This window comes from Callospermophilus lateralis, chromosome 2 (assembly GCF_048772815.1).
Source record: "Callospermophilus lateralis isolate mCalLat2 chromosome 2, mCalLat2.hap1, whole genome shotgun sequence".
In the NCBI taxonomy this organism is placed as follows: domain Eukaryota; kingdom Metazoa; phylum Chordata; class Mammalia; order Rodentia; family Sciuridae; genus Callospermophilus; species Callospermophilus lateralis.
The window spans coordinates 4984093-5005511 of NC_135306.1; the positions used below are offsets into that span (position 1 = coordinate 4984093).

Here is a 21419-nt window from a genome sequence, read left to right on the forward strand (position 1 = left end):
GCCGGCCCAGCGCGGGTCTGCGCGCTGGAGGACACCTGCCCGTGTCGCCTCGGAGGCCGCGCAGGACGCGCACGTGCGGCAGACGGCGCGGGCCCGGCGCGAGGCCCCCACGGAGCGCGCCGAGGCTCCGCCCCGAGCGCGGCCGCGCCCCTGCGCACATGCGCCGAGGGTCCCGGAAGCGGCGGGCGCGGCGGCGCAGCGGGGCCGACATGGCTTCGGCGGGAGGTGGCGACTGCGGGGCCGCCGCGCCCGAGGCCGACCGCCAGCAGCCGCGGCCCTTCCTGATCGGCGTGAGCGGCGGCACGGCGAGCGGGAAGGTGAGCGGGCGGCCGGCGGGCGGGGCGGGGCGGGGCGGGGGCGGTGACCCCGGGCCCGCCTCTCCGCCCGGGCCGCTGGTCCCTGCCGCCTTCACCCCGCGCCACCTGTTGCTGGCGGGCGGAAGCCCCCTGCGGGCGGAGTCGCCCGCCGTGCCAGCGGGGGGTGCTGTTTATGTGTCCCCAGTCCACGGTGTGTGAGAAGATCATGGAGCTGCTGGGACAGAACGAGGTGGACCACCGGCAGCGCAAGCTGGTCATCCTGAGCCAGGACCGGTTCTATAAGGTCCTGACCGCGGAGCAGAAGGCTAAGGCCTTGAAGGGACAGTACAATTTCGACCACCCAGGTACACCCCAGAGAGCTTGCCCAGGCAGGCTGCCAGGGCCTGGGTTGTGCAGGGATCAGCCCCAGTGGTGTCAGGGAAGTCATCCACATGTCCTGCAGAGGGCCTCCCCTCTGGGTTCCTGCAGGTCAAGTCAGGAGGATTGGACCAGCTCTCTGGGCCTGGGTGCCCTGCAGGAGTTTGGTTGGAGCCAGTCAGGAAACCTGGGCAGGAGGGGCCTTGGGGACCACTGCTCAGTCCATTTGAAATCCCCTTGCCTTCCCTCCTCCAGCTTGCGGGAAGCCAGCTGTGGGAAGCAGTGGGTGATCTAGGGCCCAGGGCCCTGCAGCCCTTCCCCGATCTGGAAGGTGCTTGCTATCTCTGGGACAGAGTCTGCCCAGCGATAAGGAGGAAGAAGGCCTGCAAAGCAGCATTCCCACTGATTATTCCCAGCAAGAGAGAGGAGGGAGGCCTGACTCCCTGGTTTCCATTGCTGGCCAGTGTGCTGCAGCTTCCTGGTGGGACAGCTTGGGCAGTGCACTGCCTGAAGGCAGCCTGGGCAACTTTGTCCTGTGTAGTCTGTAAAACTGCATTGGACCCTGTCACTAACAAATAGAAACTGCAGGGGCAGCTTCTAGTCTGAATGTCCTGTATCCCTGGTGCCCTCCTGTCTGTGGCACAAGGGCAGCTGGGTTGTCTTGCCCTTTGCTTCATCTCTGCAGATGCTTTTGATAATGATTTGATGCACAGGACTCTGAAAAACATCGTGGAGGGCAAAACTGTCGAAGTCCCAACCTACGATTTTGTGACTCACTCAAGGTAAGCAGGTGGCTTCCAGGAGGTCCAAAAAGAGAGCTGGTTAGGGCGTCCCCTCTGGGTTCCTACAAAGACTGCCCCATGGCAGGACCTGCCACATTTCTGTGAACCACTGCCTACATCTGTCCTCTCCCCAGAGTCATTCTCCTTGGTGTTATGGTGGACTGTCCAGCAGGGCCCATTGCTTCCTCTGTGCCTGGTAGGTTGCCGGAAACCACTGTGGTCTATCCTGCAGACGTGGTTCTGTTCGAAGGCATCTTGGTGTTCTACAGCCAGGAGATTCGGGACATGTTCCACCTGCGCCTCTTCGTGGACACGGACTCTGACGTCAGGCTCTCTCGGAGAGGTAGTGTATCTGGGGATTCTGTGCCCTGGCTGCGGTGGCTGTGAGTCCTGAGGGAGGGCTGACCGTGGTGCCTCCTTCCTGTCACCGCAGTTCTCCGGGATGTGCACCGCGGGAGGGACCTGGAGCAGATCCTGACCCAGTACACCACCTTCGTCAAGCCCGCCTTCGAGGAGTTCTGCCTTCCGGTACCGCCTTTCATCTGTCTGAAAACCCATTTCTTTCACACTTGTGCCCTGTTCCCCACCTGCTGATAATACCAGCATCCTGGGGCACCCCACCTTGGTCCCCCACTCTTACACAGTCCTGGGGAGGAGAAATCTTATGAGAACCCCTTTGTGTCTCGCAGACAAAGAAGTATGCTGACGTCATCATCCCTCGAGGGGTTGACAATATGGGTAAGAAACTGCCCAGCCAGGTCCTCCCAGAGCCACCACACAGGACTGCTGTCTCATGCCTCTGCTGTTGAGGATTTCCAAGTGCACAAGGCCCACGAGTGTCTATCTGAGGCGGGTTCAGCACAGACAGGGCAGGGCTTTAACCAGGCTCCCAAGCAGCCTAGGCTCCCGCAGCAAACTGAGCTGCTGAGTCTTACTGTCTCAAATCCTGTCTTGTGGTTTGTCTGCTAAGATGTGTGGTGGCTTGTGAGGATCTGGCTAGTGGCCTTCCTTCCAGGCTGAGTGTGGCCACTGGGGAGGGGGAGGCCCCACACCAGCAGCAGTCCTATGGTGCAGCAGGGAGGACAGCTGAGCACCCACTGTCTGTCTGCAGTTGCCATCAATCTGATTGTGCAGCACATCCAGGACATCTTGAATGGCGACCTCTGTAAGCGGCACCGAGGGGGAGCCAACGGGCGGAGCTACAAGAGGACCTTCTCTGAGCCAGGAGACCACCCCAGGGTGCTGGCCTCTGGCAGACGGTCGCACCTGGAGTCCAGCAGCAGACCCCACTGAGGGCCATTACGTGCTGTCCCCCAGTCTGCCAGCAGGGATCCCCACAGACCCGAGTTTCGGGACGGGCATGGGGCACCTCTTGCTCTTAAAAGGCAGCAGTGCTTCTCCCTGGCTTGTCCTAAGGTGGTGTCAGGGCCAAGGCTCCCGTGCTCTTGGGGGGAAGCTCACTTTGGTAGGTAGAGACAGGGCTTCCTCTCGTTTAGGGAGGTTTTAACTTCTCTAGGGGTCACTGAAGTGCCCTGGCTCATGGTTAGCCTGTGTGCTTATCCCCGGGAGGAATGCCAGTCTGCGTTGGGAAACCTGAGGAAGCAGCCTGGGCACTGTGGGCCTGGTATGTCTGACTGGTGAGAATTTCCCAGTAGGGCTTGGTTTACTCGCGCATCACTGAAACAGGCTTTAAGAGGCGCTATTCACCCTGGTGGACTGTCCAGCAGGGCCCATTGCTTCCTCTCCCTCATTCTGTTCTATACCCCAAGGCTAGTGGTGCCCTAGAAACCTTTCCTGATCCACCACTGGGCTGTGGTCCAATGTGGTGAGTGCTGGTCTAAGGAGCCTCCAAGGCATTTCCTTCCCTCTTGCCTGTGCCTCAGTGACAGAGGCAGGAATCTTGGCATCAGCCACCATCTCTCTAACCAGCACCACAGAGGGCAAGGGGTCGAGACCCCAAGTGCCTGCATGGCTCCTGCATCCTGGGGCAGCAGGCAGTGGGCTGTTGGGTCTGCTCTGGCTGGAACAGAGTCTGCACACAGTCCCACAGGGCCAGGTGCTTCCACCTTACCGGGGCTGTCTGGATGGGCTGTCCCTGGTATAGCTCAGCTGTGTCCAGGGCAGCAGCCTCCAGCCACAGCATGTGCTGGCCTGCAGGTGTTCAGGTGGCTCCCTCACACAAGGCTAGAGCTCAGGGCCTCACAAATGGTCCTGTCCGTTGTCCAAGTTTGTCTTCCCTCCCATGTGACCACCCTTTCTGGAAAAAAGTGTCCTTTGCCATTGCCACAAGCTAGGCACAGGTTCTTTCCCTTTCTTCCTGTTGAGCACAACTCGTAGTTACCAGCCACGATGTTCCTGAGCTGCGTGCAGCGCCAGGGCTTTCTGTTGAGTCTTAACAGTTGTGTTAAGCTTGTGTTCCTTTAGAGGGAGACTCAATAAATAATATCAGATACAAATGTCAGTTCGTCTCTTTTATTTCCATTAGAAAAGAAGGCAAAAGGGAGGGCAGGGAAATGTACAGGTGGCCCAACCTCGACTAAAATCTCAGAAGGGGTTTTTAAAAAGCAACCTGAGGAGTCAAGTCTTTAAACAGCATTTGCTGTAGGCCTCAAAAAGATGTCCACACCACCAGACAGCTGTCCAGGGTGGCCTGCAGGGCCTTGCTGAGGACAGGGACAGCCTGCTCAGCTGAGTGAGCCCATCAAATCAAAACACCAAGCCCACACCGTGAGGGCCTCTTGGGCAGGTCCTGACTCGCAGGTCACTGGCCTGCCTTCACATGTCGCTCCTGTGTTGGCCACTGAAACTCACATGTCTGAGCTTAAGGGGCCTCATGGGTGGGAGGTCGAGGAGGGAGCATGTTCTTCACTATTCAGAAAAATAAAACCTCTCCAAATAATGTGCTCTTCAGAGGACTGCTTTAAGAATGAAACCGCAATTAAGTTCCAGGGCGACCTTGTGAGCCCACCAAGCTGCAGGCTGACAGCCCTCTGCTTGTCAAAGATAAAAATGGTTATAAGAGACCCTGTCCTACCCCAGCCCAGACGATTCTTGCTGTGCTTGTTCTGCTAGTGTTTTCGGATCAGGATGTCCCAGCTATCTTTCCAGCGAAGGGCCTGGAGTTCACTGGGTGAGAGTGACCTGTCCCCATAGGTCAGTGGGCGAAGCATGTTTGACACGTGGCATGCAGTGGAATACCAGGCTATGACCAGGGCACTGAAAAGGCTTCTCTGCACCTGGGACCTGTGGGCAGCAGTGCAAAGCACTGTGAGGACCCCTGATTGTTGCTCCACAATGACCCTGCTTGGCCATTCTCTTGGAATCCATAGTCCACATGGTCACCTGCCAAGGCCTGTGGACTTTTTTTCCCCCTGATCCTTGGTACTCTACCCCTGAGCTACATCCAACCATTTTACTTTATGAGAGAGGGCCTGAGACTTGCCATCCTCCTGCCTCCCCCTCCTCAGTAGCTATGACTACAGACGTGGTCACTGCACCTGGCTGGCTGTGCCTCTCCCAGCCCATGTTGCACCAAAAGCAGCCTGCACGACCCCCAGCCCTGCTGCCAACCTGCACAGGTGATCACTGACGTGCTGCAGGACAATTGGGAGCAGGAGGATCTGGAAGGTGAGTGCAGGCAGGTAGTGGTAGAGGAAGAGTGTCTTCTCCATCAGGAAGAAGGGCAGGTAGTTCAGTGCCCAGCCGCCAACACACAGGGCCCCGGTTAAGGCCCACTGCCGCCAGGCATCTGCAGGAGAGCACATGTCAGAGCAGCACTGCCACAGGGGTCGTGTCCATGGGCTCACCCTTAAATCCCAGGCTTACAACCTCGTGCCTGACCTCTCGCTCCCAACCTTCCCACTCTCAGGAGGAAGAGTGGACAGGAGAGTCATGAGAATTTGTAGCCTCCTGCCTAGACCTAATCACCACTGTCTTGTAATGGCCCAGCCCCGTAGGAGGCCAGGCCTTGCTGTGTGTTAATCACTGGGACCCTGAAGCCTGGGCTGGTCGATCTGGTCCAGCTGGGCCACTTGCTCTCATCTGGGCATTTCTTCTGGGATTTATGGAGGCGGGGCTGCACTTGTCCACCAGCCCAGAGTTACATGGAAAGTCAACAGAGAGAAGGGCCAGGCACTGAAAGATGAGCAGAGATAGAGTGGGGCAAAGGTGCTATGCAGCTCCCAGTAGTCTTTGGAACCTCGGCCAGGCCTTGGGGACACCCATCCCACACTGGTAATTTTCGCTTCTCTGTTTCAAGATGGTCTCAAGTGCATTTCTGTTAGCTGCAGACAATCATCAGCCCTAGATGCGCCTGTCGGCTGCTCTTTTCCCAGCAACTTTTGGTACATGCAGCCAACTTAAGCGAAGGCCAGAGAGCACTACTGGCCATGACCCTTCCTGCTGAAAAAGCCAGAAACAACACCAGGAAATCTAACTGCCACCAGCTAGGGAGTCGAAAATAAAGTATTTCCCTATCTCAGGAAACAGAGGCCTTAGGATGTAGGTTCCCAGTACAGTTGGGCTGTCACTTAAGCGAGAGAAATCTCATCACAGTGAAAAGGAAGAGGCAGAAAAAGGAGCTGGGGAGCTGCACCAACCCTCAGGGAGGTCACAGACACTCCTTCGCCGTCTGAGCAGGTACCAGAAGAAGAGCAGGGTGTAGGCCGCTGTGGCGAGGCTGGCAGAGGCCCAGATCACAATGTTTCCAAGCAGGTGGATCTGAGCCTGAAAGCATATGGGAGTCACTCTCAGGCACCTGCCCTCTGTGCAGAGGGAAACTGCCGGGTTAAAGAAAACCACACGCCTACTCTATACTACAGTGAAGGGCAAAAAAGCAGAGGCAGCCAAGTGCAGGGCACACACCTGAAATCCTGGATAATCGTGAGGCTGAAGTCGGAAGGTTGCAAGTTCAAGGCCAGTGTAGCATGTTCTGGAGACCCCCCCCCACCCCATCTCAGAATAAAGGGTGGGATGTGACTTGGTGGTAGAATGTTTGCCTAACATGTTCGAGGCCCTGGGTTCAACCCATATTATCAAAAGCCAAACAAAAATCATACAGGTTCATTCTGGTATCTTCCAGTCTCACCCTTCCTTCTAGAAAAATGCTAGGGTTCTTGATTTTTGTAAACTAAAACTGAAAACTAGGAATAAATGAGTTTTTTTTTCTCTTTTTGGGCAGGGGACACCCAGAGCCTTGCATATGACATGACACTAGATTCACCCTCATTCCTAAGATTTTCTTTCTCTTTTTGAGACAAGATATCAGTAAGCTGCTGAGACTGGCCACAAACTAGTGACTCTGCTGCCTCAGATCCCCAAATCACTGGGATTACAGGTGTGTGCCACGGTGCCCGGCAAGATTCATTTTTTAATGAGAAAGCTGTTCATGGAATGGTAGGTAGTCCCCGCTTCTGCACATATGCTGGGTAAGGCCTGGGACCTGCTCCTGGTACTTTCTTTTCACAAGGGCTGCTCTCCTCCAACTGAGTGAGAAGGGAGCGTTTTACCACCTGCCCGTTCAGCGAGTATTCCCTGAGCACCCACTGCAGCCGACGCTGCCTCCACTCTGCGGTGTGAAGACAAGACGCACATAAACAGAGCCCTGGTGAGCTTGCCTACCAGGCGCTATGCGGACGACATCTTACAAACCACTTCCGTCAGGAAAAGGGCAACAGCGCTCTCCCACAACAGCAACAAAGCTGAGACTTTCTTAGATGGGCAAGCGTGAGGCTCACTCTCAGCATCTGATGGAGTATTGGCCCACACTACCCAGTGTCCCGAGAAAACCAAGTCCTGGACTGCTGCTAGAACAGGTTTGGCAGAGACCCAGGACATGCTGGCTGCTCTTAATGCCAGAGGGAATTCCCAAGGACGGGACAAAGCCCCCGCCAGCTGTCACAAGCGCTTCTTACACTGGTTGTGGGGTGCAGCCAGTAGGCGATGCTGGTGTCCAGGGCGACCCACTGCAGCGGCGTGGAGCTGTACCTGTGCTCAGAGTCCTCGATGCGGAGCGTCAGCATCCTCCACTGTAACAAAGCATGGGCCTCAGCTGTTAGGATGACAGGTGCTCCAGGTCACACAGGTTTTGTCAAAGGTGTTTGTCAACTGTGCCCCTTGCCTGTGAACTATCCAACCTCAAGTTCATTTGGATTGTGCAACAGAAGCAGCAGGGCAGGCAGAATGAGTGCTCCTGGTCAGGGGCCTTGAACTCTAACCCAGCACATCCTCTGTGACTGGGGGCCTGGACTCAGTGCCCACTGAGCTCATGTTCAGGTCCAGGCCTTCTGAGTTCCTGACTTACTCCTCTAGACCTCTGCTAGTTGACAGTGGCCCCTTTGGACTTGATGGGTGACCTTAGGACGCTGTAGCAAGGCTGTAATTTCACACTTGGTCTGGACCTCCTTGTTCCTGACTACAAGGGCCCAGGGCCCAGGGCCCCAGCGTTCCACACATCACTTAGACTGGAGAGAGGGGAGACACACCTTCTGAGCCTGAGGTCCCAGGTCCAAGATGAACGCTGGGAACTGCAGAGCTCAGCGCACACAGCAGAAGCCAGCTCCCTCCCGCCACCTGTCACCTGCAGTTCCGAGAATTTGGCCATAAAGCTGAGGTTCCTGCTGATGTCGACCTCAGTAGGGGAGTGCAGTTCCAGCTCCCTCTCCCTTTGCTCCTGGCCTGACAGAACACAATAGAACACCAAAGATAGGAGCAGAGTAAAGCCAGGGAGCTGACATGGAAGCCACCAGCTTGGCAAAAACTCACCTCCCTGCATTGCCAACAGCCCACCTGACACCTCATGGTGCTGTACCATCCCGAGTTTGCCCACCCCTGACATCCCCATCACAAGGGCCTTTCTCCACTCAGAATTCTCTGCCTGCAGGGGGTGCGCTAGCTTCTCCCTGTGGCCCTTGGGAAAAGCCCTATGTTGTCCTCATGGCGGGACAAAGGGCTGGGATGGCGCAGCTCCTGCCAAACCCACATCTGTCAGTGTCTTCTCAGGTGCTGAGTGTTGGAGATGGTGGGAGTTGTAGGGGACAGCAGGAGGACTCACTTTTGCCATACCGGTGCTCCTCCACATTCCACATCATGCTCCCATGGTGACTCCGCGACAGCTTCTCCCCTACGACCTCCAGCTGCCGGAACCCCCAGTCGGGGAGGTGTGCCCCGCTCAGCTGGCAAAACCAAATAAGATAAAGGGCGCGCCTGAAGGCAGTCCGGGCAGCCCACCTGATGGCTCCACTGCAGACGTCCCCCTAGGGTTCTGCCCTGAGCAGTTATAAAACCTCCCTTCCTCAATGTACAATAAATACACAGGGCAGTGACTTTAGTACTCCTCCTGTAGAAGGCTCTGGCCTGGAGTTCAGGGAACAGACTATGAGAGTCAAGGCTTCCATAGCCAAGCCAGCCAGTGGCACTTCCTACCTTCAATATGGCGGACGTGTTCACGTGCACAAAGCGCACCTCTGACAAGATGGTCTTCCAGACTTCTCTATCTGACTCTCTGTTCACAATGTCCTGCAAAAGCAGACTCTGTCAGCTGGGTGCATGGCTCAGAGGTAGAGTACTGTTGCGTGTACACAAGGGTCTGGGTTTGAGCCCCAGCACTGCAAAAAACCCCAACACCAGGACTGGGGTTATGGCTCAGCGGTACAGTGCTTGCCTAGCACATGTGAAGCACGGGGTTCGATCCTCAGCACCACATAAAAATAGAGAAAATAAAGGTATTATGTCCATCTACAACTAAAAAGAATTTTTTTTTTTTAAAAAAAAGCAAACCCAGCACCAAAAATGGATCTTGACAATTGTTCCATTCTTTTTCAAATTTCCTTAAATGCAAAAATGAAGACCAGTCACCAAGCAATGACATTAACATGGCTCTGAACAAAGGGGGAAGCTCACAAGCAAGGGGGCTGCCAGGGGCTTATCCTGGATAGTGCCCCGGAAACAACTCTGGTCCAGCCCACGGGAAGGCACACTGTCCCTGCCAAAGGCCACACAAGACAGGATCCCCAGAGACTGAAGAGTTTCTGTCCTCTCCACCCTGCATGTTCACCTGGGGGTGGAGCGTGGTGGCCAGAGGCAGGCACTCCTTAGTCCCTGTCTGGTGACTATGAAGTTGGTTCACATGAAGCTTAGATGGTCCCCAGGGAGGGATTCCTCATTCTGGGACATGAAGAGTACTTTGTCCTGTCACAGCCTGACACAGTGGGGCCTCAAGAGAACCCCATTTTATTGACAAGAACCAGGGAACCCACGAGACTGAACAGGAGCAAATGTCCAGACATCCAGCTGGTCACTCTGGGGCCAGGTGGCTGCTCCTGGGGCACACCCTCCTTCCTCATCCTGTCAACTCCAGCTGACATGTGGGCATGTGGTGCCACCAGAAGGGAGGTGGAGGAGCAGGACCAGCAATGGAGCCTCTGGCAAAAAGATGGCTGAGAGGGAGGTACAGCGCTCAGGAACAGGTAACCCTGAGTGGGACTTCCGCTGGGAGAGCTCCCATCACACAGGCCCACTCAGAGGAGGTGGGGGAGCAGGGTACAAGTGTGCGCAGTAGAGAAGGCAGAAGGGCAGAAGCAGGCTAAGTACACAGTCAGCCTCCGCAGACCGCTGGTCTTATGGAGGGAGCCACCAGGGGCGGCGCCAAGGCTGGTGTGTGGTCACCCTATTGAGATCCAAAGGAGGCCGTGGGCACCAGTGGTAGCTGGAGAGCAAGCTTGACTCTCGTGGTGGATGACCGGACTTTGCTGTGCTGAGCATCCGGGTCCCTGCACTTAGGGGCAAGAGGCCCAGCAACTGCACTCCTCCTGCACGCTGCCTTTCCTGGGGGAGCCGCATGGTGGCTGGGGGAGAGACAGCTGCAGGCTGCTGCTCTAGGGGAGCATGAGAAGCAGGACCTGTCAGGCTGAGAGGCACTTCCCCTGGATCACAGGGTGGCCGAAGCTCAGATCCCAAGTGAGGACCAGGTTGTGCGGGTGAACAGTGGCAGGTCGGGGAGACGTACGAGCAGGCAGCCCTGCCTGGGGCAGACCAAAAGCATCCAGCCAAGTCCAGGAGCTCGAAGGCTCTCCACAGAGGAGCAGGTATCTACTCCCAGCAAAAACTTCATGACCTTCTTTGTGAATAAAACCAAAGACCCCACTTTGCAGTTGCATCAGAATGTCCTGAAATCATAGCGGGGCATTCCCAACTGGAAAGTGCGCCCTGTTCACCCTGGCTCCTGACGGTCTAGTGCCCAAAACGGCACTCCATGTGGACTCACCAGCCTCCAGAGGTTCTGGGCGGGCATGGAGATGTTGTAGTCGATGTAGCAGGAGACCTCCTGGGCGTGGGGGCTCAGTGGGGCCGCGACATCATGCCTGGAAGCCAAGCAGATGGAGCAGCTGCAGAACCTGCCTACAAGTCACTCTTCTTTAAGGGAAAGAGACAGCTGGCTTAAAGGACAACCTGGGTCCCTGCTAGTGGTCACTGCCTGAGGACACGCCCCTGGAGCTGGCAGTGAGATGTTGAATAGGACCCCCACGGCTGCCCCTTCTCAGGGAGCACACAGATGGTCTTCCCAGGGTAGCTGTGACATAACTGGGTGGTGTCTCATCCCACTTTTTAGACCAGGGAACCGTGAATCAGAGGAAGGCAAGGCCATCACGGGACTGGGGGTTCCGTGTCTGAGAGTCAGAACCCCCAGCACTGCCATGCAGAGCTTGGCAGCAGAGCTGCTGGCCAACCCCAGCTGACCAGGGCCAAGCAGGGCAGTGGTGGGGGGCAGCGTGCTGTGAGACCAGCTGCACTGGCCAGGAGCACCAGGTCCTCCTGACTCGCCTGTGACCCATCACCCCTGCACCAGCCCTGCTAGGTGCTGCAGACACAGGGGCAGCAGGAACCTCTTGTGGTCTCTAGAAGACAGCTCCCCACATTGTGGACAGGGAGTGCAGGTGGCCCAGCTGGACCAGATCTGCCCTGAGGGAACCAGACTGAGCGGCTCCCGGAAACGCCTTCCCATGAGGTGACCTGGTGGTGAACAGCTTGGAATAAGCCCTGGGTGGGACCTGGGAACTGAGTCCAAGCACACTGCAGAGAGGGGGTGCGGCGAAAGCCCCAAGTGTGATGCTCAGCCACTTGGGACTAGGAGGGAGGTCAGGCGATGGGGTGATGCATGTTAGGACACAAAGGGCCTCAACCGGGACAGAATGAGGGTGATGGGAAGTCGCCAGAGGGCTGTGGGCACAGGAGCGATGCCAGCACACTACACCTTCTCAAGGGGTGGCCTGGGCCTGAACATGGCGGGGGCCAGGGGAGGCAGGAGGTCAGGAGGTCTGGACTTGGATGTGGGGTTCAGGGGAGAAGCAAACAACCCTCTGTAGGGTGAGGAGGAGTGGACAGAGAAGAGTCAAGGTGACGCCTGACAGGATCCGGGCTCTGTAGGAGCCAAGCCAGAGCCGGGTACTATGAGGCCCCTGTGCAGCCAAGCGGGATGTGGGCGTTCCTGGGGAGGCTGGAGGTAGGGCATGGACCGGGGGTCAGTTACGCCAGACAAGGTGAGACAACCTAAGAAGTGGGGTCCTGGCACATGAAGGTGCACAGGGCACGAGGGTGAGGACCAGCCGGCTGGCAGCATGACCCAGAGGAGGTGGGAGGGAGAAGCTGGAGAGTGGTTCCCAAGCAGGAGGAGCAGTGGCCCCTGTAGAGAAGGCAGGTCAGCAAGAGGACTCGGTCCTGACTGGGTTGGTGACATGGGGAGGTCTGTCTGAAATTCATTTTAAACGTGTGCTGCTTTACAGAGGAGCACCCCAACTCTGTCTATGTGGAAAGCACCCGAGCACCCTCTGTGGTATGGCTCTGACTGCGCCTCACACTCTGGTACGCACCAGGCCTGCCACCTTACCTGCACCAGGTGTTTCCTTTAAAGCCCTTTCGTCAGCTGTGTCCCCGGGTCCCCTGCTGACCCCTAAGGCACATACAAGTGCCGGGCAGCAGTTGTGTCCTGCTGGACAGTGGCAGCACAGGACATCCAAAAGCAACAAGTGCGCCAGGGTGAGGGGGCAGGTACTCACGTGTTGAGGAGGCGGGCGGTCATGCCATGCACCAGCTGCACCACGTCCCCGTGCCGCACAGGCCGCAGAGGGCTGTTCACCACCAGCTGATGCCTGGGGAAGATGTGGCGCTGTTGGGTTTGGTATCCCAAAACCGACAGCTCTCCAAGAGGTGCCAGGGCTCCAGACTGCCAGCAGAGATGGTGGGACCCGCAGCTGCCCACCCACCCACACCTCAGAGGCAATGCTGTGTGGAACCAAGGCATGGTTTCACTTAACCTCTTTCTAAAGCTTAAGGTCACTTTCCAAATGGCCATGTGGGATTGTCTGCCACTATCATGCTCGTCTGCAAATGCTACAGTGACAAATGCTGAACAGTGACTACATCTGCCAACACTCCCTTCTAATAGCGAGGATCTTCTGTTCATAACCACCAAAGTAAGAACCGGTTAAATGCCAGACACTGGGCCACATGCTGACAAGTGGCTGGACAAGCCAGGTGGTGGCCAGCTGCCCTCACATCACTGCAGTGAGCAAAACTGATAAGGAGCAAATGAACATGCAGATCACATCAGCAGCTGCATGCAGTGGACACAGGAGGCAGGGGTAATGGTGATAGCAGGGGGGTGCGGAGGCTGTACAGGGTGACCAGGAAGCCTCCCAAAGACCCGGCCTTCACATTCCTAATAAGAAGGTCCAGCCAGGTGGGCTCTCAGGTACCTGTGCCCTGCTCTGGACACAGAGGTGCCTGAGAGCTGAGCATGCAGGCAAGGCTGGAGACCAGAGGCTGGGGCAGGAGCACCTCATGCAGGGGATGAATTCTAGGGACATCAGAAGCTCAGGGGGGTTTTGAGCAGAAGAGTGCCTGGTAATGAGGACCCCTCCATGGTAGCTGATGCTGGAGTGGGTGTTATGGTTGGATGTGAGGTGTTCCCTCACACTAGGTTATGAGAGCCTTTACCCAATCAGTGAAATAATCACCTGATAGGATTAACTGAGTGGTGACTGAAAACAGGTGGGCTGTGGCCGGAGGGGGTGGGCACTGGGGGCCGGGTATATATTTGAATCTGGCAAGTGGAGTCTCTCTCTGCTCCTTGATCATCATGTGAGCTGCTTCCCTCTGCCACACTCTCCCACCATGATGTCCTGCCTCACCTCAAGTCCCGAGGAATGGAGCCTGCTATCTATGAACACAATGAGCTCCTAAATAAACTTTTCCTCTTCTATGATTATTGTGGTTGGTCTTTTAGTCACAGCAGGGAGAAAGCTGACTGAAACACTGGGGTACATAGGAATAGGAATCACTGGCCACCAGCAGACAGGGCAGGCAGTGGAGACAGGCAAGTGGTGGAAACAGGACCTGGAAGGTTTGAGATCTAATTTGCAGGCAGAGGCCAGAGCCTAGGCATGGGGAGTGAGCAGAGGCCTGAGGAAGGTGATGCTGCTTTCATCTTTTTTTTTTTTTTTTGGCACTGAGGATTGAACCCAGTGGCATTTAACCATCTGAGCTACATCTCTAGCCATTTTTTTTTGAGACAGAGTCTCGCTAAGTGGCTTGGGGCCTCACTAAGTTGCTGAGGCTGCCTTTAACTTACAATCCTCCCGCCTCGCCTCCTGGTCCTGGGATTGATTATAGCATGTGAAGCCATGCCCAGCAAGATTCTATTTTTCTGAGAGGAGTGGTAGTGGGAGTTTGGGTCATGCCTGTGACACTTCTAAGAGGAGGCCCTGCATGGGCATTCCAGCCTCCCAGGCTCAATGAAGGGTGCTGGGTGGGGGGACCCAGTTAGAGCCCAAGGACCTGGTCCAGCCAGGCCTGCTAAGTTCTGCTGTGGAGTGCTGGGCCTGTACTCACCTCCCAGGATCCTTCACGATCCACCAGTTGTTGACATCCTTGAAGGGGTAACAGGTCACCTGCTGCTGGTGGGAGCTGCCCCGGCCATTCTCGTATCTGCGTGAGAAAGTCAACAGAGTGGTCAGCCAAGGACCCATGGCTATTCTCCCACAGGTTCCACAGAAGGAAACACAGACTTCAGCAAATACCACCTAGTGAGGTGTGGGGGAAAATGAGGCCGAGGATACGGAGAGAGCAGCACTAGTGTCAGACAGATCCTTGGAGGACACACGAGGAGCCAGTGTGCCATACCACGCCCCCAGCTCTAGGCTTTCACAGCACTCATGGGTGGCTCCAGAGCACAGTGCCTCTGCTCTCGGAGAGTTGAGAGCCGCCCACGTCGGCAGAGCTGTGAGAAGACAGAACAGTCCATGATCTTCACTTTCCTTACATCATGGGGTAGGTGCTCTGGTGAGAGTGGAGCCAGCAGGGCAGGGGTTTGCCAAAGACGCTCCTCAGGGTGACCTGGGAACCGAAGGCCACCTCCAGTGGCTGGCCTTGGGTAATGCGGGCCAGCCCTCCCTAGACAAATGGAAACGGAGGAAGGTGAGTGTGGGAGCGAGATCCTAAACCAGCCTCCCTGGCGGGGGTAGTGGGAACTGCTGTTATCTAGTTGGTTATAATTAACTCATGCAGTTGTGTCCTATTCACTAAGAATTACAATTAGAGCTGCTGGAGAGAGTGCTGCCTCTGGATCAGGCACTCGGCTAAGTTTTCCGCTTGTACCTGCATTTAGTTCCCATAAAATTCCTGTGAGACACAGCTTATGGGACGTCTTGGGCTGCAGTGGGGCTCAGGGTTACAGCACTTGCCCAGCAGCTCAAGGTCCTGCCTTCATTCCTCAGTAGCATCCAGAGAGAGAAAGATGAGAAAACTCAGAGTGGGGCGAAGAGACGGCCCAATGGGCTCAGAGACTGACTCCTACCCATTTCACTTGGTCCATCCTACAGGCTGAGCATCTCTTATGCAAAATGCTTGGAACAACAGTGTTTCAGACTTTGGATTTTTTTGCATTTTGGAATATCTGAACAGACCTTAACAGGTGATCATCCCTAATCTGAAAATCTGAATCAGAAATGTTTCAAAATCTGAAATTGTTAAGCATTCACGCTGGCACTTGGAAAGTTAGGGATTTTGGAGCATTTTGGATTTCAAGATTTTTAGTGTAGGGACGCTCATCTTATACTGTATTTGCAGTTAATATAAATGAACGCCAGACCCGAGTCTATCCTGTAAGGCATTTCAAAATGCCCAGCGTCATTCAGAGAATTAAAGGGAGTCAGCCTCTTCATTTATTCCATAGCATTACTGTATTCAGGATTCCTTTACTGATGTGGCTGATACATTCTTGACTGAGTTCCTATAATGCTCACTTGACAATGTTAATACATCCTCCTTACCTCCAAGCTGGCTTGGAAGGCACTAGACATGATTTGGTCATGGGGCCCAGAGCGATAGACCAGCATCAAATGGACATAGAAGAAGAGTAAGTACAGGATGACCGGGATGCCCAATAAGGCCACCGCTCTGGCAAGCAAGTGAAAAAACACACAGACCTGCCAGAAGATGCAAGAAAAAGTCAGTTCCTACTCCATGGCAAGATATGTCCACGTCCAGATGCTAGGCTTAGAAAAAGTCAGCAGGAGAAACTCGCCCTCCCACACACAGGTGCCCTCACAGCTAAAAGGCCAGGCTGCCTGGCTTGTCTGCACATGAAGCTTTGAGCACTGAGGTCTTTGCACCCAACACTCCCTGGGACCTGTCATTCCCACACGCCGGCCTAATGTTGCACTGACGTCAGTACTTACATTTGACAAGGTCTGGTCTCCAATCAGGTGCCAGGCATGGACGGCGGCAACACCAAGCACAAGCAAGTAGGTGAAAACACCCATGTATTTGATGCTGCAAAGACAAAACTGAATAAGGCCACGATGGGATGTGGCCACACAGGAGGGGAGAGCCCTGCCCAAGACAGGGGGCGCTCACTCACCCGACGGCGCAGGCACAAGCGACCCCGGTTAGCACCAGCCAGAACCACCATTGCAGAGAGAAAGGGCTGATAAAAAAACAGAAGGACAGGGACAGGTCACACACTATAGAACAGAGGCCAGAGAAGGCACACACTTCCCTGAGAAGTCTCTGGGTTGGTTGGTTCTATCATACACCATCTCCCAGAGTTACAGTCCCAACAGAATGCTTTTTTTTCCTAAGGAAAAATTTCCAGCAAGTTAAAGAAAAATGAGGATATACTTATGAAGTCATGTGCCAATGGCCAACCCCCCAAAATATTAGATGATTGAAAAGTATTCAAAATAAAAGGTCTTAGAGCCCATCTAGAGTCTTTTTTCTGATAAATTAGGAAAGACAGCCCCACTTTCCATACCTGTGTTTTTGGGAGTTGAAGAACTTCAAGTAGGATAACACAGCCAATAGATTAAAAAATATTAACAACGACTCCAAAAGCATAAGCCTGGACTGAGTGATCAGGGCGTTCTCTGTTATAGACAGGAAATTATGTGAGTATTAAGGTGGCACGTGCAAATGCGGAGACAAGCACATTCACACTGGAGACAGAGGATACACTCTGTCCCCCCAGGGGAACGGCTCCAGGACGGCCCCCAAGGAATCCTTGGGTACAGATGCTCATGTCCCTTACAAGAAAGGCACATACTTGCATACACCTACACATCCTCCCTGGAAATCATCTGTAGATTACTTAAGACACCTGACACAATGTAAATAATATGTAAATAGTCATTCTACTGTCTTGTTTAGAAAAAATAAATACACATGTTTGGCACAGGTGTAATTTTTTTTATTAATTTCTGATCCGTAGTTGGTTGAGTCTGCAGATGCAGAACACTAAGATACAGATGCTGGCTCTACTTCACTAACACAAAGACAATCTGCCACAGTGCCACAAAATCTGAAGGTGGAAAGTTCAGAAGTGGGGTGGCTAGCAGAGGACATGCCCCAGAGCCATGGAGGCAGGTAAGAACAAGAGTCTGAATCACATCTACCGACAACTTGTGAGTAGACAAGTCACTTAACTTCTCTGAGCCTTTTTCTTATTTGCAGAATACCAGCTTTGCAGAGCTATGAACATAAAAACATTATATAGGCACAGGACCTCAGAGAGAGTCATCACCCACACTGGTAACTCTTTTATTCTGTAGTCTAACTTTCTAACTAATTTTTCTAGCTGATTTAATTCCATCTGTTCATAAACAAAGCTGAAAGAGGATAAACTAGCTCATGAGTCCATCTTAACTGGCCAAAGCCTAGGAGGGGGTAGAGGAGGATTATCAGTAACAACCAAGTGAAGACACAGGTGCCTTGGAGCAGTGTCTGGCAGGCCTCTCTTCATACAGCCACACCCTCCACTACTGACAAGGGTCGATCACACAGTCCAGCACTCCCACAGCCAAGGGACAGCCTGGGGTCGGGTGTTAAAATCAAAACTCATGAGCTGGATGTGCTTCTTAGTGTGGGATGCCAGGAAGCATGTGAGCTCCCCTCACCGCCTGCTGAAACGTCAGCATAGCCAGTACTTGGTTCTTCCATTCGTGGCACCAGGAGCAGGCAGGGCCCGGGGCTTACCCATAAGCATCAACAGGGCAGCTCCCATGGCAGCAGAGTGAGAAAAGTGGAGCTCAGTCACTATCTGGTAGGCCATGGGGATGGAGAGTGCCCCAGCAAGTGCCGGCAGCAGGCGCAAGGACCACACAGGCACATTGCTGGTGTATTCTGGAAAGGGAACAACAGAGAGGAGCTGAGAACCGTGGGCATGCCATCTGCACCTATTGCAGGTCAGATTCTAAGATGTAAGTTCATAAAATGGGGATGACATAAACAACTGAGTGTGCAGACTATGGGTAAAGACTTTGAAACTAGCTTTGAATTTTGTTTTGTTGTTTAGAGACAGGGTTTTGCTATGTTACCTAAGCTGGCCTTGGCTTCTTGTCCTCAATCAATCCTCCTGCCTCAGCCTCCCAGGTAGCTAGGTATACAGATATCACCAATAGGCCCAATTGCTCTGAAATGAGCTTTATGCAGTCTAGGAAGCAATTCTCACTAAGCACAGAATGCAGACTAAAGATTCTGAAGTTAATGTTCATTTATATGTACCCCATCTAGTTCCAAAACTACAAAATTATGCCACAGGATATATGTACCAAAAACTAGGAATGAAGTAATTACAGTAACAAAACACTAAACTTTAATCAGACTTTTCAAAAGTTTTTCACCTATATGAAAATAATACATACCCTGAACTCAGATGAATAAAGGGCAATTGTTAATTCCTACGAAAACCATTATTTCCCCTTCCTATTATGCACACATTAAGAAGCAAAATCAAAGCTATTTTTTTTCTTACCTGCTCCAATTCTGTTCCACAAAAAGTTACCATCAAATCCTCCTAAGTAACCTAAAATAGAAAATTAATTTCCTGGAGTACTGTGGCAGCAATAAGGAAACAAGATAAATAAACAAAAGACAGTTTCTGCCCTCAAGAAATTTCACTGATAAGTTTCACTGAGAGCCCAAAAGGCAATGGCTACTAATGAATCTTACCTCCCAAGGCCAACAGCATGTGGCCAAATGGTGGTCCACTGTCATCCAAAAAGAAGATCCGTTTCATGTAAAAAGAGATGTATTGCCCATAATACACTTCATCAAATCTGAAAACAAACAAAACATTGCATTCAACTAGAAATCTGAATTGTAACCAAGAAGAGGGTGGATGAATGCCTGCGTGCTTCCAAATGACTCTAGGTAAGTCATCAGCAGTGTCAGTCAGATCTGCTGCTCCCAAATACTAAGCCATATACAACATCATCCATCCACAGGGAAGTGGGTGGAAAAATTCACCAACATAAGATGGCACTCAGACAGATCCTAGCTCCTGTTTCCAACACAGGTGCGTACGTTGGCCAACCTACTGAAAGACCTCATAGGCCTGAGGGGAATCCCACTACAGCTCTTCCTGGTGCCAGTACCTGCTAAGACTGTGACTTGGAATCAGACCTGATGACTCAACAAAACAGCTGCCAGAGTGAAAGGAAGACATTTGGGAACCAACTGCAATAAAATTTTGTCATACAATTGGGGGAAAGCTGATGATACCAAGGAAATGCTATCAATTTCTTAGGTGTGATAATGATCATAGTTACATGACTTTTTAAGAATTTTCATCTTCTATCCCTTCCCCCAAAAGAATGTTCATTTTTTATTTTTTAAAAATATTTTATTTTTTAGTTGTAGTTGGACACAATACATTTATTTATTTATTTTTTATGTAGTGCTGAGGACTGAACCCAGGGCCTCACACATGCTAGGTTAGTGCTCTACTGCTGAGCCACAACCCCAGCCCAGAATCTTCACGTTTTAAAGATATATACTGAATTATTTATGAAACACATCTAGGGTTCAATTCAAACTAATCCACTGCAGAGCGGGGGCTGCCTATGAACTGCTGACAGCTGAAGCTGGGTAATGAACATATTGGTGGAGACCATTATACTGTTCTCCCTACTTTGTATATATTTGATGTTCTCCATAATAAAAAGTTAAAAAAGAACATGTGTGTTAATAAGCAGCCCTTCAATAACAAAAGCAACCACTTCCCATTATGATCAAAGCCAGGCTCTGAGAACCCTAAACAAGGAAGACTCACTTCCAAATCCATCAATCCTCTACCCTCCGATTTTAAAACGGAAAATCTATGGCTGGTAGCACATTTCCCTCTACTGCAACCATTTAACGGGGGCTGGGGTGTAGCCAAGTGGCAGATCTTCCCCAGCATGTGTACATGACAGTTCTTCCTGGACACCCCTCCGATGCAGTTGTCTGCTTACACCACAGCGCGCGGGTAGGAGAGCTGCCACAGTCGGCTCAGAAGTCCCACTCCAGTCAGAGCCACCACATTCAGGTTGACGTCAGCCGTCACCACTATAGGGCGCTTCAGAACTCCCAACATGGTGCAGGAGAGCAGGCTTGGAGGACACCTGGGCAAAGAAGGGACGAGCCGCCATCAACCAGCGGGAGGCCAGCCGAAGGGCGATGGGCTGGAGACTGGCTTCCTGGGGCACCAGGAGGAACCCCGAGCGGTGGGGTCGGGCAGGGAGGCCCAGGGGGGCCCGCGGGGGAAAGCTGATGATACCCCCTGGGATGCAGAAGGGCGGCACACCTGGCGGGCGCTCAGGAATTTCACTTCAACAACCCGCTTCACAGGCACCTGCTGGGGGCGGAGCCACTTCGAGGACGTGGCCTGGGGTGGCCCTCGGGCCCTCCCCTGCCTGGCAGCTCCGGTGCCAGCTGCGCGCACCCGGTGGCCTGCCCTCCCTGCCCTGCGAGCCCCTTTCTCCCCAGGCCGCCTCGGCAGCCGCCTCCTCCCAGCTCTGCGGCCCGGCGCTCCTGACCCGCGAGGCTGCGCGGTCCCTGCGCCGCCAGGACCCCGACGCCCTGGTCCGGAGTGCCCAGCACTGAGGGACTCCGAGTTCCGGCTGGGCTCGCGTCCCCAAACGTACTCGGGTTTCTCGGAGCCCGGCAGAGCGCTCCCGGCGCCGGGTCACGCCTCGGAACCTCCTAGGAGGCCGACCGTTGGGGACCAAGCCTCTGGGGACCCCGCGCGATCCACCGTTCGGCGCTCGATTCGCCGAGCCTGCGGGGTCGAGCCGCGGCGCGCGTGCGCAGTCGGCGAGGGCGCGGGCCCGGGTCCCACCCGAGTGCACGCTGGGAGCTCCCCGGTGGGCTGCTCCCCTCACGGCGTTCCAGGATCCCTGTGGAGTGTCTGCGCACGCGTGTGTTTTTTTTTCTTCGGTACTAGGGGTTGAACCTGCTGCCGAGGCTGGCCTTGAACTCGAGATCCTCCTGCCTCAGCCTCCCCAGCCGCTGGGGTTACAGGCGGGCCCACTTTGCCTGGCGCCTGGTCTTCTTAAAGGGAGCCGGCGGTCGCTGGCTGCCGCGGGCAGTGCTCCCAGCCGGGCGCGCCGCCCTGGACTTGTCCCGCCGCGGCTGCAGGCCTGCGCGCTCGGGG

At 54.1% G+C, this 21419-nt stretch overlaps 2 protein-coding genes across 3 annotated transcripts; one reads left to right on the plus strand and one right to left on the minus strand.

Moving 5' to 3' along the window:
- Window positions 1-173: 173 nt before the first annotated feature.
- On the plus strand, window positions 174-3917 carry Uck1 (uridine-cytidine kinase 1). Its single transcript, XM_076845216.1, has 7 exons — window positions 174-317; window positions 502-661; window positions 1360-1456; window positions 1657-1799; window positions 1890-1984; window positions 2146-2194; window positions 2568-3917. Exons 1-7 carry the CDS (start codon window positions 210-212, stop codon window positions 2747-2749), a joined length of 834 nt encoding a protein of 277 aa, XP_076701331.1. The 5' UTR covers window positions 174-209; the 3' UTR covers window positions 2750-3917.
- Pomt1 (protein O-mannosyltransferase 1) lies at window positions 3915-21015 on the minus strand. Of its 2 annotated transcripts, none has more exons than XM_076845214.2 (20): window positions 20911-21015; window positions 20239-20388; window positions 18956-19062; window positions 18759-18809; window positions 17981-18127; window positions 16764-16875; window positions 16371-16436; window positions 16189-16282; window positions 15781-15936; window positions 14772-14902; window positions 14342-14437; window positions 12508-12600; window positions 10719-10815; window positions 8879-8971; window positions 8508-8628; window positions 8034-8131; window positions 7369-7482; window positions 6055-6181; window positions 5027-5204; window positions 3915-4699 (listed from the first exon to the last, which is right to left on the minus strand). In XM_076845214.2, the coding sequence occupies exons 2-20, from the start codon at window positions 20358-20360 to the stop codon at window positions 4525-4527; spliced, it is 2178 nt and encodes a 725-aa protein (XP_076701329.1). In that variant the 5' UTR covers window positions 20361-20388; window positions 20911-21015; the 3' UTR covers window positions 3915-4524. The 2 variants fall into 2 exon arrangements, with proteins under 2 accessions (XP_076701329.1, XP_076701330.1); XM_076845215.2 differs by lacking the exon at window positions 20911-21015 and adding an exon at window positions 20571-20677.
- Between the last annotated feature and the right edge of the window lie 404 nt (window positions 21016-21419).